We start from the raw sequence: 26991 nt of genomic DNA, 5'->3' as shown, positions 1-26991 counted from the left end.
GTGCATTGTAAGTGCTTGCATATACCACTTTCATGCTGTACATCTTTTAGGGTCCCTCTTCTTCATTTTTAGGGTCCCTCAAATCATTTTTAAAACTTGCAAGTTCATCACTCATCCCCCTCCCTGGCCATGAAGTGGTACTGGCTAACACTGTCAAGGCAAGATGTGGTACACATATGCATATACCCAAGAAAGTGGCCAGAAAGACAACTTGAATTGCTAGAGCATCACATGCAATTGGTAGATCAATTGGTAGAGCATCACATGCATAAAGTGGAAGATGCATATGCATATGATAGCGCACATGCATGAAATGGAAGATGTGGGTTTGGCTCCCACCGACAGCGTTTTTTTTTTTTTGTCCACTTTAATTTCTCCTTACCACTATTTCTACCAGTTTCTACATTTCAATCAAAAAGCACAATTAACTTTTGGTATGCTTTACTTGGCTTCATGTGGTAGTGTCCAAAGAAAAATGAAGCCTCTCGGTTCCCTTATTTCCACTAAAGCTTGTGCCAGGCATGATTACCCTTATTGGTAACAAGCCAAAAAATGCGAGGCAATATTGATAGCATGTGAACACAGATGTTTCACTTGAAACACAATGGAAACAACTCTCCCAAAACAAAATAATCAAAGCCTGAGTTAGCAGTAAATAATGCTTACTTTCCAAGCTAGGCCTCAATGTCCTTTCTAAGGGGCTAACTTTCAGGCCGTTCTACTTAACTTTTACACGATTAAGTTTCCTGCCTTTGCCTCTAATGTAAAATTAAAATTAAATTATGGGGTTTTACGTGCCAAAACCCCTTTCTGATTATGAGGCATGCCGTAGTGGAGGACTCCAGAAATTTTGACCATATGGGGTTCTTTAACGTGCACATAAATCCAAGAATACCCGTGTTTTCGCATTTCGCCCCCATCCAAATGCGGCCACCGTGGCCAGGATTCGATCCCGCGACCTCGTGCTCAGCAGCCCAACACCATAGCCATTGAGCAACCACGGTGGGTACTCTAATGTAGCCTGCAAATCTTAAGATATGCAGCCATGATCGTTACCAAGATTGTGTGTGTGTAGCAAGATAATCAGTTCACAGCAACGACTTTAAACACAACGCAGCTGGCAACAGTGCCATATGTTTTATTAAACAGTACTCTAAATACCATCAAGCTAGCTGGCTGCACTTCGCAGGCATGGCCTCCGCCGTGATGTTCCGCTTGATGTCGACATTTGCTGTCTTTGTTGTGATGCAGTTCTGGCAGCTGTCTTCTGTTGGTGAGCACATGCTGTGGATTTCGTGCCTGGTCAAGCAGTGCCTTCCCATCTCGGAGAGCCTGCAAGTCTGTTCAATGCATGCAAATAGTACCTTAGTAGAAGTTGTAAAAAAAAAAAAAAAAAACAACAACAACTGAAGTTTCATGGAACTGGAAGTGCCACATATACTTCACTATTCTGTGCCAAAGGCCTCAAAACAGAAATATCTAATCCAATCAATTTTTTGGACGAATGCTGCCTCTCAATGACTGCTTTTTAGTGTTTCAGGCAGGTAAGCATCATCCTGTCAGATCGATGCATTGATCACAGATGACAGAAATGCACCATGTCAGCAGAATAACTTATATGCCACAAAATTTTAGTGGAATGCAACTGCTTAGTATTCTGGAGCACCAACACTGCAGAAGGTCACAGAAGATCACAGAAGGTCACAAGAGCACATAAAAGCATCATAAGAGAAAACAACTTTCACAGTGATGGGAAAAGAAATGACTGCACACTGCTTTAATGCAGGGCTCCAATACAGGCTAATGTCTTGCAGGGGATCTACTCACTGCAACAAGGCAAGGGTAATTAGCAAATTACTTCAAGCACCTGCAACTTTCCTGGCATTACATTCTTTATCTTTAAACTAAATTCTAACACAAAACCCGACTTTGGTGGCACATAGATAATTATGATGAAGAATCATTCGGAGGCTCAAAAAATAGGCTGATACATAACAATATTGCTCTACTTTATGCCGGCTTAAAATGATACACACACAAAAAAGACAACAAGCTTTGTGTGGCTCACAAATAACATTCAGTAAACAGCCAAAGATATTTTAATATTATGCTTAAACACACAAAAATTTCTTTTTGAATATGTCTGATAAGAACTAGATAAAAAATAAGACAACCCTGGAAATGCACTGTACACACTATGAGTTCAAAGGAAAAGCTCTATCCAGATTTGTTTCGATAATGGCTGCAAAAAATTGCTTGTAATTTTGTCACAGTAACAAACTCAATCTGTGCTGTCTATCACAGAAAGCTATTTATTTATTTATTTATTTATTTATTTGCATTTGTATACTGAAGCCCTGTTAGGACTATTGCATCAGTGAGTAAACAGTGCAAAATGATGGTAACCAACAATTACAAGCAGACACGATACAGCTTGAGCATACAACCGCAACAACAAAAACACAAAAGGGAAAAATTGTCATCCATCTGAACTGTAGCACAAAGCTACAAAGAAAACCTCTACAGGTTTCTCCGAAACAAAGTCTCGCGGTTGAAGAAAAATTCATTCTGGTCTGGGATTCGAACCAGAGACCAATGCCTTTTCCACGCGGTCGCTCTGCCATTTGAGCTAACCAGGAGGCTATTAGATAAAGCGAGGGCAAATGAATAAACAATGTGAGGCACTGGGACACTGAACATGGCAAATCGGTTCTGTGGAAGCCCACGAGGCGGAGGAAAGTCCATGAAATGGAGAAACTGTCACCCACTTGAATTGTAGCATGAAGCTACAAAAGAATTCATCTGGATTTCTTATAAACAAAGCCTCACTTTGTTTTTCTTCAAATGCAAGTCTGTTTCTGAGAAACCCGCATGGGTTTCCTTTGTAGCTTCATGCTACAATTCAGGTGGATCACAATTTTCCTTGCGTCAGATCACAAGAAAGACTCCTCCATTGTAAGCCCCCAATCACTCTTCACGTGAAGCAGACTGAATGAAACCTTCATAAAAGGCTTGATGACTCACAATAGACACCCCCAGCTCTCGTCATGTTGGCATTGTCATCTCTCAAAAATTGACCAATTCACAGCTTTTACCATCCCGACATCACGTGGAGCACTCTGTTGACATCACAATGTGCCAAGGAGGCAACGGAAAAGCAAGAAGAAAAAGCACAGGATTGTTTTTTTAAGTTTGTGGCATTCTCACGGTGCATAGTGCTACGGCATTCGCCAACATTGTTGGTCATGGCATTTTCTACACGATGTGTCTGTTTGTTTGAAATGTGCAAAAAAATGTCAGAGCTTGTCCGGAGGCCCTTTAGGAGAGAGGCTCCTCACACAACCATTTTCGTTAATTTAAGAGCTAACTGGATGAAATCGATGCACAATATTTTTACGCAAAGGACGAGTCAGTAAGATGAGCAACTATTTACAGGTTATATTTACAAGAGCAGTTGCAGCACTGACCAGTCAGATTCATAGCGCGAGCCCAGTTCGTTCTTCCCCTTCTTTTCTTGAGTGAGGGCGCCCATGCACCTCGTTCAAACAATCAAATATCACACGTGTGTAGAAATATAAAGTTTATTATTTCTTTTAAATATGTCTGCTAATTTTTAATATGTCTTTAGTTTCTCAATATCTTATTTGGTTATTTTTCTGTGCCCCCTGGAATTTTAAAAAGTATTGTTTCTTGTGCAAGGTTTGTGCTTCACATAAGGCCAAGGAGAGTGCTATAAAATGCCTTTATTACCTCTTATAAACAATTAATTGCAAATAAGCTAAATGATTACTTTCTCTTCATTAGTTAAAGAAAAATTTGACCTTGACCATCATTATCGGGAACACTGATGAGTTAGCTAAAGCGGGTTTACTGTATACAGGGCATCCCAGCTAACTTTAGCCAGAGTTAAAAAATATTCCGATGCACTCTAAGATGACACAACCAAATGCATGTTGCCGACTATTGTATGTAGTAAGTCACACTATTTCTTGTATTCTGCTTAATTACATAGTCAAGATTAATTAACCAACTTCTGAAGCAACGAAGTTAGGCAAGAAATTTCAATTAGAAAATTGTAGAACACTTTGCAAAATGTCCGATTAAACAGTTTCTAACTTCCTATCTATTAAGTATTAGTGTTTTTCCGCTTATTGCAGATGCCCGTGAAATGCAAAAAAAAAAAATGCTTTGTGACATGCATGCTTGCGCATCGTGACTGCAGCGCTTTCAAATGTTTCTCATACAAACAAACATAGCATCTAGCAGGGTGTGATGTTGCTCAAAAGGCGACGGGGCAGTGATGCAGGCATTGGCTGTACGATTTATGCCACCGATGTGCTTCCCTCGCGGCGGTTCATGATAGCGATAAGCAGGCGCAGCGGCAGCACAGCTGGCTAGATGCTATGTTCTTTTGTACCCGGAGTGCATGGCAGCGCTGCAATTATGGTGCGCAAGCGGACATGTCACATGGTATCTTTTTATTTCGTGGGCCACTGCACCAAGCGGAAAAACAATAATACTTAATAGATAGAAAGACAACCTGTTTATTCGGACGTTTTGCAAACCGCTCTACAACTTTCTAATTGGAATTTTTTTCCTAGCTTCATTGCTTCAGAAGATGGTTAATTAATTTTGACTAATTATCTAATTAGGCAAAACGAAAAATTGCGTGACACACTACATACGAAAGTGAGCAACATGCATTTGGTTGCGTCATCTTAGAGCGCATCAGCATATTTTTAAACTCTGGTTAAAGTTAGCTGGGACACCCTGTATACTAGTATAAGGGCTACCCTTGTGTAAGCGCCGCACGCGCACGTTGGAGGGCAAAATTTTTGAAAAAAAAAAATGCAAAACGTCTCGCTAGAAAGCAAAGTTGGTTCCGCTGCTACTAGATGATGCTAGCTGCTTGTCTGTCAACATTGCTCAGGCCGGCACCACTGAGCCATTACTTTTTTTTAGTGGCACGTTGTCTTAGCTGTGTTTTCAGTGTTTCCAGTCAGATTGATTTAATCAGGTACACAATGTATATTTTTTCTAGCATTTCTGTATACATCTCCTAAACTTCCTTTTCTTTCTCAAACCTTCTCGAACTACCTTGTACCTGTGCGTCTGCTACATGGTGTGCCCCCCCCCTGGTGTAATAATATGCAACTGTAATGCAAAGTGAGCACGTATCGGTGCTATGCAGCACACATGTCACATCGCGTGCCTCCTGGCACACTAGGATGTATCTATAGGGCATTTCTCCACTGCAAGCTAGCAAGCGCTGGCATGGCTCAGTGGTAGAATGGCTGGCTGACTCCTGCACAGTGGGCTCGCGTTCGATTCTGGTGGGAAATGTTTTTTTTTTTTCCTATTCCCAGCCATAGCTGCGATGGACACTAGGCACCGGCGGCGGACACTACTGCCAACCGAAACAGCTATCAGAATGAGCCCATAACAGCTTACGTTGTAAAAGAGAAAAACAATGTTGAAAGATTCTAAACTTGCTTATTACTATTGCAGATTATGAATGCACATCAAATTTGGCCAGAATGCAGACTGATCTCTTCATAAGTGCAAAACTTCAAAATTCTCCAACAATGTAAATGGTACCCTCAGAACCTTTGTCAAGATTCCTCCTTCAGTTGGGCTTTCATTGCTGCATTGTGACGATGACAGCTTCAGCTGTCTGTTTTTAAGATTGTTTTTATTCTCTGGTCTTTCTGATTGCTCATAGTGATCAACTCCCGATTTGGAAAGTACAGGCACTCTGATGATACAGACTACAATTGATGATACCCTGATGACACAAACTGAGTACTCTGATGACACAGACTACAATTCAGAGCACAGGTACGTACTTTGACGGTGGCACAGTACATGTCTATAAAGGCTAGTTTGCTTCCATGCTGCGTTCATTTCTACCTTTTCAGGAATAAAAAGAGAAGAAATTTAACATATGCAAGGCGCACCACAGTCCCATGTGGCCAGGTGACCTTTGAAATAGCCTTCAAACATCTAATTGAACATTGAACACTTTCTAACTTTTATGGGTGCATGAATACTTGAAACCTTTGAATAAAAAAATCAAATATTGGCCTATTTGATACTGCCTTCGAATTGAATAGGCGGTATCCAAATAGTATATGGATATCTTACGGAAGGTTACTGAATAGCTCAAATCCTCTAGCGAGCCAAAACAAACAACTGGAGCAAAAAGTGCTACAAATTTCATCCTGGTGGCCACAGTAGTATACATAAAACACAAGAAGTTGTGTAGTGGAGCATGCTATACACTGTTCAAGGATCCCAATTTTCCTTCTAAGCTGTGATCTATTGCACTTTCCAAAAAATGGTAGGTATGCAAACAAATTCTACTGGTTCTGATTTGTTCTGAATGCTTCCACTTGGACTTCTAGTAAACAACACTTCATAATGTGCAATGCTCTGACAGAATCTTGCAACATTATGAACAGTAGGAGGTGAACATTTTTTTATAATACTGATGAATACAACAACCAATGTTTATTTGAAAAACTATGCAATATTTGATTTGATTCACTTCTGATACTGTTTGACTCACATTTGATTCGGTATCAAAAATTACTATTTGCACACCCCTACTTGTTTCAAACGAAGTGGAATATAAAGTTTGTGTGCAGTACACATGGTAAAAAAAGGCTTGTTTCCATTTTGATACATGCATGTAATGCTGTTCACAACTGGACAACTAGTCAACTGAGGAGCTTGTATATGATAAACAACTTCTTTCAGATATATCATATATCATGTTGCCATGCACACAAAATGTCATGTTTATAGAAAAAGCCATCGATATTACTACAGCAGTGTACATTTAAAGAGAGACAGCCGGGACAAGCTTATAGCTACATTAAGGCAAGGCATTCTTATTGAATGACTGGAAGTTATTGAAAAGAAGTTGGCTGCTCCATGGATTCGCTGAGGAACCGGTGATTTTTGGCAGCATCCGCAGTTGGTCCTGCAACAGAATCATTCGGAAGTGCCCCTGGTGCAATGGTCTTTATCTCCAGAGACTCCAATAAGTGTTATCCTTTATATTCGAACAGAAATGAATATTCAACAATTTTGAATAGTGAATTCTTGAATAGAGTACAAATCAAATAGCCAAAATTAATTGATTAATATTCAAAGTATTGAATATCTGCACAGTCCTGATCATTTGCGCACACTTCTTTTGCTCTTATTTTTGTCTAATATAATGTGTGCAGTCATTTGGTGGATTCATTCTAACATTAGGTGTGTGAAGATATGGATAAGCATATTGGTGGGAAAAAGGAGAGCAAGGAGTGCATTGCACAGGACAGTCTGAGAAGGTTGATGGGGTTCCCCAAGGCCACACAGTTTGGGAAGCCCCGGTGAGTGGTATATGTACAACACACAAAGTCAGTGCGTGGCGTACACATGTTCAGGCCAGGGCTGCACTGCCTTCAGAAAGCAGCACAGATATTAGAGGCGACCAAAAAGTAATGAGAATTAATAGCAAAGCTCTTAAGGGGAGTTCTGCAATGCTTTTCGTGTGGTGATGTGGTCAGTATCAAATGTCACTTAAAGAAGAGCCAGCAATTCAGCCTGTGTCACAGCCCCGAAGTGGCTGTTTGACCAGGGTGATGGTGAGAAGATGCAGCCAAATGCCGGTGTCGGTTAAGGTGCTGTTATACTCTGCCATTCCTGGTGTAGGCAACAGCCGGCTCACTAAGGACAGTCAGCAACGCAGCTTGCATCGCAGCCCCAAAGCAGCCATAAGACCAGGCCGGCAGAATGCACAGCCAGCATCAGTAGAGCAGATGCAGAATACAGGAACATGCATCAGCTATAGTGGAGACTACAAGGCTGGGCTCAAATATAATGAAGAATTTGAAATGATTCAGGTATGGCAAAGGAACAGTAAGGCACTTGCAAAGTATTTGGTAGATTTTAGGCAATGGCAAACCAGACCCTTAGGCCTTCAGAAGGGTGTTAGAACTACCTTATACAGCTTCGCTGTCTTTGATGTACGAGTTATTCAGACTGGAATACATGTGCGAAGAACCTTATAATCAAGCAGAAAGGAAGCTGATAACAACGGATGCCACAAGGTGCACACACTACACCAATGGTCTCCATCAGTTGGCCAAGTAGGGTACTTGCATAAAGCTTCGCCTGCTTATTGTATTGCTTTATTTTCAACCTCTGTATCCGTCTCCATTGGTTTTACAATGGCACATGTCAAAGACCAACATCTGTCCATCAAGTTCATTTCCCTCTAGGAAAATTTTTTGACATCAAAGTGCTCCTTCATTTTAAATCTGTACAAGTTCAGAAAGTCAACTAGCATACTTACATGGAAGTGCCCAAGTGGCTGTGTGGTGTAACTAGCAGAAAACACCCCGATTTGTCAAACTCAGGCTAGAAGCTTGTGCACCACCAAAAACACAAAATGAAAGATGCACACAATATTGCTACACGCGCGCGGTATTTGATTGTTTGAACGAGGTGCGTGGGCACCATCACTCGAGAAAAGAGGAGGAAGAACGCACTCTGGCTCTCGAGCTGTCGGCTGAACTGGCCAGCGCTGCATTATCCCGTGTAAATATATTTTGTAAATAGTCTCCAGCTTTAACCTTTTGTTCGTGTAACATTTTGGTGGAGGGTGCCGTTCCCCATCCTCGCCACGGAGCTCCGCATCATCCTGCTTTCTGCCATGGCCCCCTGTGACAACGTCTCGTCTCCTCCTAGTCCTGCGACTCCGACAACACCGTACTTAAGGTTACCAATACCCATGATCCTGGCGTATTCTCCGGCCAAGATAATGTCGACGTCGAAGACTGGCTCAGCCTGTATGAGCATGTTAGCTGAAACAACCGCTGGGACCCTACTATTATGCTAGCAAATGTCCTATTCTACTTGGGTGGAACTCCTCGTGTCTGGTTCCGGACACACGAGGACGAGATCTCTGGCTGGGATGCTTTCAAGGAGAAGCTCAGTGACCTCTTTGGAAATCCCACTGGTTGGCAGCTGGCCGCTAGAAAAGTGCTTGCTACCCGAGTTCAGTCTTCTACTGAATCGTACGTCTCGTACATGCAAGCCGTGCTCGCTCTTGGCTGGAAAGTTGACGAGAAAATGGCCGAGGTTGACAAAGTCGGCCACATACTCAAAGGCATCGCGGATGACACGTTCAACTTGTTAGTCTTCAACAATGTGTCCACCATCGACATCAATGTCAAGGAATGCCGCCACTTTGAGCTCGCGAAAAGCCGCCGTGTCATTCCACAGTTCTTCCGGCTCCCTAACACGGCTGCGATGTCATCTTCCGTCGACCTTACTGCTTCACCACCACGTCACGTATTGTTCGCTGCGAGCTCCAGGCCACAAGTCCTGCGCCGTTCCATCAATGCCCCCTTGACCCCACCATTGACCAACCAGCCCCAGCGATCTCTCTCATTCAGGCAGTTGTGCGGCAAGAATTTGCAAACCTAGGTTTTCCTGCTGCCTGTTCCGTCTCCCGACCTGATGCGCGACCGGTGCCGACTGCTACGCCTCACGGCAATCTGTATTCCCCTCCCAGATACCGTAACCCTGCCGAGTGGAGAACTCCGGACGACAAGCCCATTTGCTTCCGTTGCCTCTGCGTTGGTCACGTCACTCGCCACTGCCGCACCTCCTGGATGTCGCCTTATTCGAGCTCCTTTTCCCTGTCTCCTCGCCCATATGCCGACCCGCGCCGTTACTCGCTTCGCTGTATGCCTCCTACCTCTGACGTATCCGTCGATGTCAGTCGTACTGCTCGCTCACCGTCACCTCAGCGCCATCGATCCCCGTCGCCCCAGCCGTGCCGCTATTCGTCGCCGACCAATTATGGACCGTCCCGGATGGAAAACTAAGCCATGCAGCTCTTGAAGGTAGTGCTGCATCACGTTCGTCCTGTCCAAATCCTCCGTTGACGCTCCTCACCAATACGAATCTAATTGAAGTAGACGTAGATGGTGTTTCCTTGATGGCATTAATTAATACTCGTGCCCAAGTGTCAATAATGAGCGCATTATGAGTCCATAATAACAACTGAACACCCTTTGCACTACAGCGTTTGTTCGCTTACGTCCAAAAGCCCTTAACCTTCGTTGAATATGGCAACCGTGCCTGATGGCGACTGTGTCGCCGCACCTATTAGTGATGTCCTTCTGGAGTGCAACATCTCTGTGCCACACTCCGTCGTAACCCTTGCTGCTAATCGGACGTGTCTCCCCACTATCAATTTTGGCTTGACGAAGCAAGTGTTACCTGAAGGCATAGCGTGGCCAAGCTCCGGTAAGTGACTGCCGACCATGTCACTGCTTTTGAAGCCGACGTGTCTCCAGATCCTCCTGATTACCCGCAGGATGCCTTGAAACTAGACGGCCTATTACGTCCCATGGTCGCTCCGAACCTCGCACCTGACCAAGCAGCCACCTTATATCGCCTTTTGCTTTCCTACTGCAACATATTTGGCACTGACAATCGACCACTTGGTCAGACGTCCCTTGTTAAGCATCAGATAAACACTGGTGATGCTGTTCACATTCGCCGCCAACCATATCGCGTGTCCATAACAGAGCGGCAAGTTATTGAGCATAAAGTAAACAAGATGCTCGCCAGATGCATTGTTGAGCCCTCGTCGAGTCCTTTGGCGTCACCGGTCGTGCTCGTCAAAAAAGAAAGATGGCACGTGGCGTTCCTGTGTCGATTACCGCCACCTAAACCGAATTACTAAAAAGGATGTTTACCCTTTACCACGAATCGACGACGCTCTTGATTGTCTTCACGGTGCCAAATACTTTTCGTCCATTGACCTTCGATCTGGTTATTGGCAGATTTCCGTCGATGAGCAAGACCAAGAAAAGACTGCTTTAGTCACTCCAGATGGCCTCTACCAATTCAGGGTTATGCCTTTTGCTTTATGCAATGGCCCCGCCACGTTCGAACGGATGATCGACTCTCTGCTTCAAGGTTTCAAATGGTCGACTTGCCTTTGTTACCTCGACGACGTCTTTGTGTTTTCTCCTACATTTGAGGCGCACCTTGAGCATGTCGCAGCTATCCTTGACATCTTCCGCAAGGCTAGGCTCCGATTAAACTCATCGAAGTGCCACTTCGGGCGCTGACAGATTACAGTGCTGGGACATCTCGTTGATGCTTCTGGAGTACAGCCCGACCCGGAGAAGGTTCGAGCAGTAACGGCTTTTTCTGTAACTCCGTCTGTCAAAGACGTCCGGAGTTTTGTGGGGCTCTGTTCTTATTTCCGACGGTTCGTGAAAGATTTAGCAGCAATCCCTCGACCTCTCCCTGAACTTCTGAAGAAAGATGTGCCGGCAACCCCATGTAAACATGGGGTTGCGCTCAGGCTGCCGCATTTTCACGCCTTATCATGGTTCTCACCAATCCACCGGTCTTGGCCCACTTTGACCTGTCCGCACCTACAGAGGTCTGAACCGATGCCAGTGGTTATGGGATCAGTGCCATATTATCCCAACGCCAACACGGACACGACCGTGTCATAGCTTATGCTAGCCGGCTCCTGACACCTGCAGAGCGCAACTATTTGATTACCGAGTGCGAATGTCTTGCCCTTATCTGGGCTGTTTCAAAGTTCCGCCCACATTTATATGGCAAGCCCTTCTCAGTAATCACAGACCATTATGCGCTCTGTTGGCTTTCGTCGCTCCAGAACCTACTGGCCGGCTCGGCTCGGCCCTCTGACTACAAGAATACCCCTACGCAGTGGCTTACAAGTCGAGATGCCAACACCAGGACGCAGATTGCCTCTCTCTTATACCTAGTTGAAGACGTGACCTCTATGCCTGATGCTGACACCGACGCCTGTGTTCTCTGTTTTTCCACGTTCCATGTCGCCGACGAGCAGCACCATGACCCATCCTTGCGTATTATCACTGACCACCTGGAATCGTCACTTGCCGACAGTTCCCTTCGCTTATTCACACTTCAAGATGGTGTACTCTACTGCCCCAATGTTCCCCCGACGGCCCTGCATTACTCCTTGTGATCCCTAAACACCTTTGCTCGGCTGTTTTCCACGAACTTCACGACCGGTCATCTGGGTGTGTCGCGTACCTACGACCGGATCCGCCGATGCTTCTTTTGGGAAGGGCTTGCTCACTCCGTTCGAAGATACGTAGCTGTGTGTGAGAAATGCCAGTGACGCAAAACACCATCGATGCTCCTGCTGGGTACCTTCAACCACTCGACATGTATATCAAATTTTTACAGGAGTGGGCTTGAACACAGGGTGATCACACTTAAGTTTTACATAATTTTAAAAAATCACCTGTGACAGATAGCACAATTCCATTCCTTGAGCTGGAATATTCAGAGGCGAACATTACTTGTATGAGAAATAAAGAAAAACATAATAAACTAACTGAATAATGTTTACTAAGTAACTTCATTAAATTTCAATTAATCAGTTAAATGTGTGTTTCACATTCTTGTGAAAGTAACAACCATTATTTAAATAGATGGCTGGTGACAAAACAACAAAACAAAAAAGTTTATGTCAACAACCTTGCTCTTCAACAGGTGCCTTGTGCAATCTGGTGTTGTTTACAACAAGCAAAGAGCAACAGACAAGCTCAAATTGTCTTGAGGGCTGCAGGAAAAATAAAACAGCGCCAGACGAGTTTGACTTATCGTTCCGACTTTTTTGCAAGTACGCCTTGACGAGCTCAGCTCGTCCTTTCATACGGGAAGTGTTAATGAACATCTGCACAAAAATTAAACTTACTATGTATTTTTGATGTGCCTACACAATGTCCAGTGGCTCCTGTTTGATGGTTACGCCTCCAGGCAGGCTGGGCTCAGATGCTGCAGCTATGGCAGCTAGTCGTGGCTGAAGGCACAGCTGTCGAAAGGCTGCATAGCTCAAGTAGGGGTCACTGTCCAGCCGCTCAGTCTCATCAGTTGCACTGCGTGATACCTCAAAGCGCACCCATCTGTCAAGAAGAACATTTTATAATGAACTAAGGAGCACTACTATGCCTTCAGGTTCTACTTTGTGAAGTGGTAATAGTGAAATTTTTTTCCCAAGTTAGAAAGGAAAGATCTTTCAAATGCATTACATACTCTCACCTTTGCTTTTTCCACAAATAATATTACAGTAAACCCGCAATTTACCCATAAATTTTTAAACAGACAGAAAATACTTTAAATTAAAAATTTGATAAAATCACAGTTATTACATTTTATCAAAGCAAATAATTTTTTATGCCTAGGAAGCTTTGAATGAACATCTCTAAATTAGATTTGAATAAAAATTTAGGCCATAGTTAAGCACTTCAACTATCCCAACTCAAAAAGTCTAGACAGATCAGCAACAGAAGCATTAACAAAGCAGTAGTTTCATCACAAGGGAGGGGAATGCCCATCATTTGTGATGAATGCCCATCCCTTAAATCATTTTGTAACAATTTTTAGAGCAGGTAAAACTTCATTCTGGAGCAAATTGGAGCCAACAAATTCTGATTTTGGTGCAGCCTGGAGCATGCAAATAATATTTAGAGCATTAATATGAAAGTGTGGTAACAGTCACAAACCCTTGCATTCTACACCATTAAACAAGCTTTGAAAAACAGCGTAAAGGCATCTTTCATACTATTTTTGTACTAAGTGCTGATTAAGTGACTGGAGGTATCTTCAGACAGAAGTCATGAAGAATCTAGGGTTAATGAACACCACAGTGGGTTATTCAAGGACATTTCTTGGCCATGCAACAGCACCAACTATAGCTCAAACAAAGATCCTGCCCATGAATGACTTTGCTTTGCCACTCACTAGAAGCACTGTGACATCTGTAGTTCAGATTGAGTCATTGGGTGTAAATCCCCCGAATAAGCTTAATGCAGTGACACTCCTCCTCTACTGACCTTTTCTTCAAATCCCCTTGCCGCTCGCGCCTTCAGTTTGCTCTTTTTAATCGCAGCGATCACGCTGCACAGCACTACTGTGGCGATTTAGTGGTAAATACAAGAGAAATATGTTTGCATTAAGTCGCAACTATTTGAGGTCCCGGATGCATGACTTAAACCGCATCTACCACATTGAAGTGTTGTTCAAGAGCTCACTCGATACATGTCCTGCCTCTTCAAAAAGTAAAGTGCAACTGATGGTGGCCTGAAGCAGACCAACATCAGTTGCACTACAACAAACACACAACACTCTTCTAAGCTCTCCCATCCGCTCTCTACGTCTACCATGTGACTAGCTTCCCACACACATACATACACTTTTTTCCACTTTGACACTCCTAATGCTGTCATTAAAAAAACACAAGAAAACTAAAGGCCAGCTGGCAGCGTGGAAGTGGTTATTTGCAACGAGGTCCGTACGTAGTTCATCTTTTTTTATTAGTAAAGATGGGTTACATTGCATTCTAAAATAGAACTTAACAATATTCATGAACTTTTACTAAGCCACAGTGGCTTAAATAAAGTAAAAAGTGTTTGAAATCTGTGATGTCACACTAACATACCGGTGCTGGGGTTTCGGCGCGAAATTCAAAATGTTTTGCCTTAATTTTTTATTCTAGTAATCAAACCATTACTGTGAAGTTAATGAAAATAGAGTTTGAAAGAATACTCAGAGTATCAGTCTAAATGGATTTAATGTTTTCCTTTAGTGTCCCTTTAGAGCTTTGTTCCATTTGGCAAAACATGCTGTAAATGTCTCAAGATCTTTGGCACTTCACTCTCCTCTAAACATATGGGTTGAACGACGGGTTAGCAGCCAGTTCCAGATAGTTCTCACTTTAACATAACACATGAAATATTCATAAAAATTGAACAAGATGCTGCTACGATCAGCCTGTGGGGATAGTGACCTTCGAACCTCTCCCAGCCCGCTGCGACGAATTGCTTCATGAAGCCAACAATGTGACTCCTTCGGTCAGCCCAACGGCGCTAGCAAGGCTAGCCACGTTTGGTGGACCAAGTATTGTTAGTTGGTTTGCTGTCGCCTTCACGGTCTAATTGGAGCAAGAGAACTCCTAGAAAAGGGTGTTTTACGGCACTTTCTCACAGGCCCCAGTAATCATCACAGTTGTTTGACGGACACGGCGACTAACTGCGGAGTCAGCTCTGGAATAAAGAGGTACCAGCTTGAGTCAAGCGTGAAAACCGCTGTCTGCAAGGGCCCTCTCCGCTCGGTGTGTTCAGTGAAACAAAAGTGCGGGCATGAATGTGCAATCCCTCGCCCTCAAAGAATACATTGACGACTTTGGATGCTCTGATTGGACGCAGGTTGGACGACAGTTTTCCCTCACCTAGGGATCTAGGGAGGACAGAGTGTGTTTCAGCAGCCATTTTCGGCTGCTCGGTGTGCTTCGTTTTCAGTCACGCCAGACTGATGAAATGTAACGTTCTCCACCCTTCATGTAGATATTGTAAATAAATCCTGTATTCCTCGTGCTCAATGAAAGCAAGTTCCTCCCTTCAACCACGTCCCATGCGTGGATGAGTTGGATGATGGCACGGGCCCGCTACCACCTTTTTACATGCCTGACTAACTCTTACAATGCATGCATGTGCAAGATGCACTAGTTCAAATGAAAATCTAACCTGTAATTGGGGCACTTGCGTGCACCAGGGCAGCTCTGAACCAGGTTCTGAATAGTTGGATGAGGCAAAGCGAAAAAATCTGCACCTCGAGCCGCAGGCACAATGACCTCTGCCCCACATGTTCGATTGACTGCTCTCAAAAGTGCGACATAGCATTCATCTGGACTGCTGCCCACAAAAGGTCGTTCAGGTGCATCTTCCGCAACAATTTCAAACTGAAAAAGAAAATTAAAAAAAAATTGAGCAAGAACACACATTGTACAGGGTGGTCCTTTATGAAATAGAACACGCGAGCACCTGGTCCGTGCTCTGCGGAGGCTGCTTAGAGCGCCAGCAAGTGGCAGCAAGAAAAAGAACACCTGATTGTGGCGTAATCTGTTCACAACCAAAATAACCAGGCATGGCCGATAGGCAAGCGCCTGCTAGAATTAACTGTAATTCCCCCCCCCTCCTCCTAGTACAGTCGGGCAAGGAATGGGGCTTGCAGCGCAATGCCTGCTGCTAGCAAACCGTGTTGGATGCGCAAGCACACTGGAAACGTGGAAGTGTCAATGTACGGCCAATAGTTATTAGGTACTGCTGGTGTACCTATAATTAATGCGTAAGCATTCTAGGGCTTCTGCCCTCGGAACTTTGTTTGTCCGTCCGTCTAGTTTTTCATCGTCCATCCGTCCAGTCCTCATCGCTGATAAAGCTACCAATCATCTAAATTTACACTATTATAAATGATTAAACGTCGTAACTTTGCACATTACGCATTTTCGTGCAGATACAAGGCATTACACTTTTCGCGTGGCGGACAGATCTTGCTGCGGTACTCACCGAAGAATGCTTACGCATTAAAATACTCTGGGAGTGCCTCTTAACTAGCGGGCATATGTTGGTCCTTCCACGTTTGTAATCTGCTAGCATACTGAGTGCGGTTTGCAAGCAGCAGACGCTGCATTGCAGGCCCCGCCTGTTGCACATCCACCTGGCGTGGGAGGCAGTCCACAGCCACTTGCCTATCAGCCGTGTCTGTTTATTCTGGCCACCAGTAGACGGCGCTACAAGTGCACGTGCTTCCCCTTGTTGCCTGTTGCTGGCGCTCTAAGCAGCCTCCGCAGAGCACATGGCCACGCGCTCACGTGTTCCCTTTCATGAAGGACCACCCTGTACCTAATTCCTTGCTAACATAAGCTATTTATTCACCTCTCCTGTACAGATTTCATTACAACAAATATCTAACTTTCATGCATATAACAAAACATATTTTACCTTGCTATACTTGCAATGATCATAGACTCTTACCATAACCCAGAGTAATTATTAACCAGAGACACTGTTACTTGCCTTAATGGACCAATCCATCACCACAAATGCAATGCTCAAGAACCTTATGGCCATTTATGTGAAGTTCTTAAAGTGTGAAATCACACAGAGGAAAGTTTCATCTGAAAGCAACCCCAGTTTTCAGTAGAAAATTCTTTTACTGCCAGTTGAAACTGCAAGCACCAATATGTGATAGTGATAAATTACAGTCTAACAGTATGACTGTCTGTCCAGAGAAGCTGGGCTATCACAAGCTGGCACCTATAATTTTGGCTTTCTACAGCCTGCATAAAGAGGCCACTAAGTTATGCCATCTTCAATTACTTGCAGTGTGTCTCAGGACTGTGCTGTCAAAGTGCACAAACTGGCCATGGGGCTATTCCATTGCAAAAAAGACTTACACAAAAGGTGCCATTCTGTAAAATAAACAATTTATAGTTTCATAATGTGGATCACAATTTTCTGTGTACCACACACTCCTTCAACACGAAAATGAAGGAAGGTTGGAAGACTGCTCAGCTTATCAAAAGACAAAAATATATTAGGGTGTGACAGAGGAAACAGGTCTACAATCCTGAGATAAAAAAAAAAGTATGTCTGTGATGGAACATAAGAAAAATAATTTTTTAAGAATATTGTACCTTTCTACATAAACTAACACACCTGCCTTATATCTGAAAGGAATTGATTATGACCATTACACACTTACAAATATTAATGTGCTTAACAAGCAGTTTTTTTTTTGTCACATGCAGAGGCCCCACGTACCCTTGCGACAAACAGAAAGTATGCTTGTCCATACAAAAACTGCAAGACTACCTTATTTCTTTCCATTGCACTGCTTTCTCCATTGCATCCTCTTTCATTAGGCTTCAATAAAAAACAATGTGCCATCTGGTGATGCAGTATGTTTTACATGGTGCAATGCTGTAAGAAGTTTCAGCACAAATGCAGGAGCTCATCTCAGCCAGATTTTTGTTTTAAAGCCCATGTGGAAACAAAACAAAGAATTGTACAGATTGTCAGAAAGTATGGCTTAGTAGACGATGTCTTAAAGGAAATTAAAGAAAAAAAATTAATTCTGGCATTTTACAAGCCAAAACCAAAATATGATTATGAGCTATAATGTAGTGGGGGACTATGGAATAATTGAAACCATCTAGTGTTCATTAACATGCATCCAATGCAAGGTACAAGGGCGTTTTTGCATTTTGCCATCCTCGAAATATGGCTGCCGCGGCCGTGATTTGATCCTTCTACCTCATGCTTAGCAGTGCAAGCCATAGCTTTAAGGGAGTTCACGTTGAAAAAAAATTCTACATTTTATAGCTTTAACTAAGTAAATGATTCAGAACAGTAAAATATTGTCAAGAACATTTGTACAGAACAGAGACAAAGCACAAATGACAGTTGAGACGCACAGTAAAGAAAGACATTTGGCATGCTGTCTCTGCAGCAGACACAACTGATATCAAGCATCCTGTATCACTAGCTTCATGCCTTCAATATAAACACTTCTCACATATAACAGTAATGGTGGAGCTGCAAGGTACACCCCACGACTTATCATGGACTGTTGCGAGAGGCGTTTATTTTGAAGGCACAAAACAAGTGACTGACTCGGGTAGTTGGGTAGTTGACTGACTCGGGCAGTTGACTGCTGGGTTCTTAGAAAGGGGCACACAGCCAAACATCTTTCTCCTCTGCTCCATGCTCCGACGGTCATTCGCACTTTGTCTATTTTGTACGAGGGCTCATATCATTACTTTAATAAAGATGACAACAAACAACATCCTACTGCAACAGAAAGCTGAGTAGTTTGGAAATCATATATGTCTGCACACAGTGCAAAGGCAGTACAACAAAGGAAAGCATCGTACTGCTCTTTCTTCCATTTACGGTGCTGCCTTTTGTGCTTTTCCTAAACATAAATGTTGCACTGGTTTCACATGTGTTGACATTACTAGGAGAGTGGCTCAAGTACATGACACCGAATGTTTATGCAAGGAGACGGCTTGGAAATGCAAGGACAACAGAGATAACTGATGTGCACATTTTCAACAATGGCTGCAGAACAACTGCCAAAAGATTTTTGTATGTGTATAAGCAGAAAAAATTTAACAGCACCAGGATCACACTTTGCCATTAAATGGGCCCAGCAACATCTTTTAAAGACATTGAATGTGTCTCTTACTAAAGGGCATCTCCTCAAATATTTCCCATCAAAACCTAAAACTTTTTCAAGTGAACTTTGTACAAGCACAGTTTTCAGCAGTCAAATTTTACCCCTACCATGCCTTCATGGCCATCCCCTGCTTTTTGTCATCGGCACAGCTATGCTGTTGTGCTGATGTGGTGCGATGCGCACGTTTCTTTACCTATAATCGCATAAGCACAGTGGTATTACATTATTTTCACCCACCAGATGGTGTCACTGCCTTATCCAGTCACAGATTTTTTCATTCATAGTCCTGCCAATTGTTCTTTATTACCCTTTTTCGATAAGGGCTGGAGCAGCAAGGCAACACCCTCTTACTGCACTGCTTAACTATGCCTTGTTGTTGGCTGCAGTATAAACACGTGCATAATAGTTTGTCATTCATATTTTTGTGCAACGTATATTCCCATGACCTGCAACAGATTCCATATAGAGGCTAGCAGTCCATATGAAATAAATAAATAAACAAATAAATAAATAAATAAATAAACTCCTTTGTAGTCATGATGTATAAACCAGCAAACAGCTATCTTGCTGATCAGTACGTCGCTGTAAATACAGAAGGTGATATGAATTTCAAGAAGTTGAAGGAAAAGTCAGGCAGTCTTTTGAGAAAAATGTGAGGCTCACTGCTGCATGTGCATGGATAATAATTGGGTCAAGTGTTCACGAAAGCCCAGCACAGTGACTAGGCGTACTTATTTACCATGTTCAAAAAAGTACTGCAGGGCCCTTTTAAGTGTGACCACAGTATTAATTCGGCAATCATAAAAAGGGAAATGCATATCTTCAAGAGGAGTATCTGTGTGGTACAGCATTTCATTACCTTAAAGACCCTTCTAAATGGGGAGGGGGGGGGGTATTAAATAAGGGGTGGGTTACAAATTAAAATGAATTCTGTGGTTATGAGGCATGCTGTAGTGAGGGACTACGGATTAATTTTGACTACCTGGGGTTCTTTAACAGGCACGCAATGAATGGTCGACGGGCGTTTTTGTATTTCAGCCCCATCGAAATGCGGCTTGTAGCCTGGATTCAATCCCACACCCTCTGGCTTAGCAACAACACCAAAGCCACTACGCCACCATGGCGGGTATAAGGGGTGGATTACACAAACAGATGCATAACACTGCATTTCAATGTTACATGTTTAGCTACAATGCATGTTCAGCTAAAGCCAAAAACACCGATAAAACTAGGTCACATATAGTTTTCAAATCCAAGGTTAAGCAAGCAGACAAACATGTACAAATATGTGTTCGTAATTAATTCTCATCACATACCTTCCCACAGTACCACAGGGCTCAACCTTAGGGCCACTTTTTCTTCTCATTTACTATAATAACTTGACTCTCCAAGTTTAGGGCAGCCAACTGGGCACATCCTTGGTTGACCTCGCTACCTTTCCCACTTCGTTTCTCTCCCTCGCCCCAACACACAAAAGATCTTTTTGTACTTGCCAGCTTTTTACATTGTAGCAAAAACTCCAAAATAAACCAGGTTTGTCTTGCTACTTAGCAGCCTCATAATCCTATTGTGGTTTTGAATCATAACGCCAGAATTTAATTTTATTGTTACTTAGCTACAGTTTGCAACTGGTGTCTCACTTGGCCCATGGCCTCAGCAGTCCAAAATGTGTGAAAATGATCAGGGCATGTAATAGGCATTCTTTTCACTACAAATGCAAGTTATTATACTGACTACAAGGAGAATATATATATATATATATATATATATATATATATATATATATATATATATATATATATATATATATATATATATATATATATATATATATATATATCTGTGTTTTTATGAAAAGAAATACTGACATGAAAACTAAAAATACCTTTTTAAAGAAAAAACAGAAAAAGTTCACAATTTCTGTGAGAAATACAAGCTGAATTTAGAGACAGTACAAGCATAAGCATACCCGAGGTCCAGTGCCAGCATCCAAAATGGTGCATGTGTAGATGCAGGCATGATTGGCATTAAGGACGCTTGCATAAATCCGGGAGCTACAGTAGCCAACAGGGTACAGGCTCTCCTGGCAGTGGAATCCAGCTCTGTCAGTGACAATCTCCCCAAGGCTATGCACTTTGCAACCAGGCAACACAATAGGAAACAAGGGTCGACCGCATGAGTCCAGTGGAATAGGTGCTACTAGTCGCTTGTCTGCTCCTGCCGGCTTTCTTCGTTTAGGCCGCGGTGCTTCCTCGGTAAGCCCCTCCTGTAGGCACACAACACTGCTTTACACCAAGGTGATTTCAAACAGCTGGTCAAATGTCTATGTACTACAGAAATAACACCCATGTTAGTGCACAAAAGAAACACTGTAGAAAAAAGACAAAGACTATTTACCTAATAACACCATCATAGCATAAGGATATTGCTAACAAATAAACAGGAAATTAAATTTCACAAATTTATCAGACAGCATTCGTGCACTAGCTTCTTGGCACAGCATTTCGGAGGGTGTTTCAAGTTACCGTACTTAAACCAAAGATTTAAAGAAAAGGTGGCACCTAACAGACAGGTTAGAGCAACTATTTATTGTTCTATCAAAAGCAAATATGAACAAACTTAGTGAGATGCTTTGTTTACTAATTATGCTAGAGAAATTACGAACATTTTAAGCATTATATGCTTTTAGTTGCCGTTGTCGGCGACCTTCAAGCGACCTTGAGCCAAAAGCCAGAGCCGTTATCCGGGCAAGTCGTGAGAACAAAACAAGATAATCCGGGCAACCAGTCAAAACTTAAGAAAATGCAGTCTCTGGCCCCCAATCCTTTGTATGCGACTGCATTAAACACGCTAGTTACTGCCCAAACAAGTTCCAAAAAATATTGCTTCCGAGTTCTTCCCAATGTTTGTTCACAATATCACTCAAGCTGTAACTTCTAGTACGCTGAAGTTTTATTTGTCGTCACCAATAGGCAACATTTAAAGGGCAGATACAGGGCATTGTCATCTTTTGGTGCTGAGACAGGGTTGCCTGTGCTCTTTTGAACGCCAGCGGTCTGTGAGTTTCGTGGTGCCGGTTTTGCGTCACCTCGAGAAACAGCGTGGTGCCTCGAGAAACAGCGTGGTGCCTCGTTCAGGCACTTTTCTTCTTCTAGCTGGGTGGTTTTTAATGCACTTCAATGAAAATAACTTGCGCCCTAAAATGAATGTTTAAACATTGACTGTAACTAATTAGCTAATTTAATTTAACTAGATACAACAATGTTCCATTAGTTGTATCTACCTAAGTATCAGTTTAGCTGAGGTTACATAAACCACCTGTTGGCTCCAAGCAAAACGCCTCTTAGAAAAATATGAAAGCATTAATGGAACAGAGTACTACTCTACAAACGACTTATTGTGCCTTCTGTACACGATCTATGCCTTCTCATCTCAGATATTTTCAATCATTTAGTAAACATAACACTGCTTTCAGAATACTTAAAATATACAGATGCTCCGACAATAATGCAAATTCAAAGGCCTCAACACTTCAAACCATGTCATATGGTGGTCAGGATTCAAAACACAAACGCATAATTTTCCAAAGCAGTCTTCATTATTAGTGGGTGCAGCCTGCTCAGCTGAGCACACGATGGTACATTCAATTTCCATGAACATGGCAATGGCTAATTTGGCCCACATTTAACTATGTTCAAAAACAGCAAACGGCTCAAATGCATTCCAAATACTTGCTTTTAGTTTGAATGATGCATAAATACAATAAATATTGTATCTCCTGCCAGGGTCAAACTGAAGGAAGTTGAACTTACAGTAAATGGACACACAAGTTTTCAGCTTGCCATGAGCATAAATGGATTGTATGATTGACCTGTTAATGTGTGTGTCTGTGTGTGCATGTACGTGTGCATATGGGGGGTGGAGGCACTACCACATTAATTTAATTTTGGAATTTAACACTGTAAAAAAGCCACACTTAAGAAAAGCATTCAGAACTGACAAGGTTTGTAGCAACAGCAGCAGCCTGATGTACTTAAATGGCTAATCAGGCTCCCCCCCCCAAAAAAATGACTCATAGAGGGCCCCTCACCAGGTCTGGGCATTGCAAACAAACAAGTGCGGCTCATAGATCACACAATGGTGATCGTGTCCGCAAAGACTAAAATGGCCGTGTGGTGCAAGAACGGTTCAAATTTCAAACAGAAGGCCGTGCGCCCTTCCTCTGGATGGAGCCATGCTACGAGTGAATGAGATTCAAGGTCACATGCACAGATGCCTCTACGCAACGCAAGACACACTATTTGCAATGTCACCGGCCGTGGCATGTGACTCTGGTTAATCATCCAATGAGGAAAGCATAATGCCACCACCTCAAACGTGCCACAAAGCAAAAAGAAAAAGAAGAGAGAGAAAAAAAGATGAGGCAGAGCTCGTCACACGAACCTGACATTGTCCCTCAGCTCTGATATGGCAGAAGGCAGGGAAGTAACGTCGCTTGAGTAAGTTAGTCAAGGCAAAGAAAGAGTCGCTGTTTGCGGTGACACTTGCCTCCTGTTGGCATGGTAACAGAAAGTTCAACTTATCCTAGCTCCTCCAATAATGAAACGACTTGAAAAATTATTTCAGTAAAACTTTCCTAGATGGCGGGTAACAATTTCCAGTGTATAATCAAATTTGCAATGGGACCTGATGAGGGGCCCTTCAGCTCTCATTGTCAGTGAGAAGTCATCAATGCAGAAAAGGCTTCTCCCACAAGAGCATGCTGAACCTGAACTCTGTCCCACTCGATGCTTCCAAACAATAACTTCCTTAGACTGCACAGGAATGAAAAGGAGGCAACCCAGTGGCTCAGCAGTAAACATGCCATGGCCATGCACTACACACACAGCATCAGCCCGCAGCAGAAACACAGATACATTAATACATGGAAACAAATTAGAAGAGCCTTCAACCCAACCTAAACCCTTGGCATCTCCATGAATGCACGAACAGCAGCTTGCAGGCTATAGCAGATAAGATGCACTACAAAAGGCCGAGTGAAGCTCTCTACAGATGGGTATCCTTTGAACATTATAAGTAAGCCTCCACTCCCTAAGAGGAGAAGGTTCCCGCCAAAGCATCACTTCAGTAAGGCAAAGGCAGGAATGCAGAGAGCAAGGATAGGGAAGGAGTGGGACAATCCAACAAAGTGATTCACTAACATGTGTACATGTTCTCATTGCGAGGTAGTTGCCACCGTGTTCTTGATTTGTCACTAAATATAGTAAAAATGTAGCTACGCACAGTCAGCACAACAGAAACCAGGTGTTTATGAAAAAGTAAACTATAGAGATAACTTACAACATGTCTTCCTATACAACCTCCAACATTAAAATAGTAATATATGTACCTCAAAAGCCTTCTTTTTGTCCTTTACAGTACAATAATAAAGAGTGTAAAATAATAAAATACATAAATAAGAAATTAGGTAAAATAATAAAATATTCAAGCTAAAGACAGGGAAAGATTAGGAGTGAGGATTAACATCAAATATCTCAAGAACCTTTGGTTTGGAAACGACATTGTCCTGTTCAGCAACACTGGGGACGAATTGCAACAAATGATTGAGAACCTTAACCAAGAAAGTGTAAGAGTAGGGCTGAAGATTAATATGCAGAATACAAAGGTAATGTTCAATAACCCGGAAACGGAACAAGAATTCATGGTTACCAGTCAGCCTCTACAATATGCACAGGAATATGCTTATCTAGGTCAATTACTCACAGATCATGATCTTTCTGATCATGAAAAGAAAACTTACAGAAGAATAAAAATTGGTTGGGGCGCATACAGCAGGCCTTGCCGAAAGATGACTGGGAGCTTACCGCTGTCGTTGAAAATAGAAGTGCACAATAATTGCATTTCACCGGTACTAACATATGGGACAGAAACTTGGAGGTTAACAAAGAAGCTTTAGAACAAGCTAAGGACCATGCAAAGAGCAATGGAAATTTTTTTTTTAGCCCTAATGTTAAGAGACAGGAAGAGAGTAGTGTGGATCAGAAAGCAAATGGGGGTAGCTTATATTCTAGATTGACTTTAAGAGAAAAAAAAATGGAGCTGGGCTGGCCATGTGATGCACAGGGCAGATAACTGGCGGACCATTAGAGTTACAGAATGGGTGCCAAGGGAAGAAAAGTGCAATCAAGGATGGTAGAAAATTAGGCAAGGTGATGAAATTAGGAAATTTGCAGGCGCAACTTGGAATCAGCTAGCGCAAGGCAGGGGTAATTAGCGATCACTGGGAGAAGCCTTCGTCCTACAGTGGACATAAAAAATCAGCTAATGGTGACAATGAATGAAAGGTCCAAAGGCTTCATGCGAAGTGTTACAACTTTCTAACACACACATGGCCACACTGTATACTCATTCCATTTTCATCACTCAGCAGGTGGGCACACTCTGCTCAACCAATTCAAACAAACCTGCAATTGATTGCTATCATATTCAATGATCAGACAGCATGCACGCTGGTGCCACAAGCAGAAAAGATCATAAAGGAATGCAAGTCAGGTAAAGGTGGACATGGGTCTTGCAAATCCCTTTAATATACCTGCCCCTGTTTCACATCATATAAGAAACATGACAACACAATGTGACGCTTCTATGTCACTGTGCAGAAGATTTTCTTTCCCCCAATTCAGTTAATGGACCATGCCAACTTCACTTTCCCCTCTTACTCATAAAAAAGACATACAAGGCAACGGGATTTCGCAAGCTCTACACCTCCAAAGTCTGTTATCAACGTCAATTGATTCGTATAAATGTGCTCTTCTCCACAGCACTTATGCGCAGTACATGAGCAATGCATTAACTGCAGCACACCACCACTAACCTTCGTTCTCTGCAATATCCAACCCAATGAAAAGACACCCACTCTTCACATTATCACTTTGGACAAGTGAAATGTGCAATTAGCATATGTCACTTCTCCGTCGTTCAAACTTAAGCGAAGGTTCCTAGTTTGAACACAGTGCAATTGTAACGTGAGCAACATGTGCTTTCGCTAGCATCCGCTTACAAACCTTAGTGTTACGTCGCTTAAGGACCTTTTTTGAAGCCTTCGCCTGCGCCTTGTCGGTGCTGTCCAAAACACCGCCGAGTGCTGGTGTGGACGGCGGTGTCGAACCACCCGCCTGCGCTGGAGCGCTGACGGGTGCTGGCCGCACTGTTTCAACGGGTCCATCCCGTTGCTGACGGTACTGGAGGAACTTCTTCAGGAGGAAACGCCGCTCTTCTTTGGCCACAAAGATTGACTCTTGCACGCGTGCCACTTGGTCGCAGAGTGCTGCGCTCTCTATGACCAAATCCTTCATAAAACGCTCAAGCTTACGGCACTTCGTACGGTAGCGTTCATTTTCCATCGTGAACATGAGGTTGGCCCGTTTGAGAGCCAAATTACTTGGTCCTTTCTGACGACCGCTACGAGGAAAATATTTAATTGTGTGAGCTGGAATGCCAGCATCCAAGTCGCTAGAATCATCTGATACGTCGTCAGTCATCTTTACTTTGAACCTGACTGTCTACTTAAGTCAAACCAATTGGCTCACTCAACCATTCAAACGCCGTCCTTCCAATGAAACGTTCTTGCACAAAATTGGAAACAATTAGAGGGTTCTGTCGCTACTTTCACATTTGTCTAATTATTGCATTACCGCTTTTAATCATCCGTAATAGAAGACATCACCGCCGCATTAGCACACGTGAAACAAAAAACGAAAATATTTGCTTGGCTCGGCTACGGCATTCAATCCATGGTCGGCAATGGCTTTTCTATGGATTTGCTTGCACCATTTGGGACCACGGTGTTTGGGACTTATCTTGTCCCACAACAAAAATCGTCATATG

At 42.9% G+C, this 26991-nt stretch overlaps 1 protein-coding gene across 1 annotated transcript; it reads right to left on the bottom strand.

Annotated features, from left to right (window-relative positions):
* Window positions 1-1098: 1098 nt before the first annotated feature.
* Window positions 1099-26988, bottom strand: LOC142591417 (transforming growth factor beta regulator 1). Its single transcript, XM_075703748.1, has 5 exons — window positions 26169-26988; window positions 21074-21370; window positions 15609-15823; window positions 12782-12989; window positions 1099-1340 (listed from the first exon to the last, which is right to left on the bottom strand). Exons 1-4 carry the CDS (start codon window positions 26643-26645, stop codon window positions 12800-12802), a joined length of 1179 nt encoding a protein of 392 aa, XP_075559863.1. The 5' UTR covers window positions 26646-26988; the 3' UTR covers window positions 1099-1340; window positions 12782-12799.
* Between the last annotated feature and the right edge of the window lie 3 nt (window positions 26989-26991).

The sequence above is a fragment of the Dermacentor variabilis genome, chromosome 1 (genome assembly GCF_050947875.1).
Source record: "Dermacentor variabilis isolate Ectoservices chromosome 1, ASM5094787v1, whole genome shotgun sequence".
Classification (NCBI taxonomy): domain Eukaryota; kingdom Metazoa; phylum Arthropoda; class Arachnida; order Ixodida; family Ixodidae; genus Dermacentor; species Dermacentor variabilis.
Note: the sequence above shows the minus strand (reverse complement) of the source record. Positions and strands in the feature narration are given on the sequence as shown.

Bases quoted from the DNA above. Each gene is read 5' to 3' on its own strand.
- LOC142591417 (XM_075703748.1), bottom strand. From the start codon at position 26,645: ATGACTGACGACGTATCAGATGATTCTAGCGACTTGGATGCTGGCATT. The intron at 21,371-26,168 runs GTTTGTAAGCGG...GTGTGCCTACAG, and splicing joins TTAAGCGACGTAACACTAAG to GAGGGGCTTACCGAGGAAGC. The intron at 15,824-21,073 runs GTATGCTTATGC...TTTCTTTTTCAG, and splicing joins ATGCTGGCACTGGACCTCGG to TTTGAAATTGTTGCGGAAGA.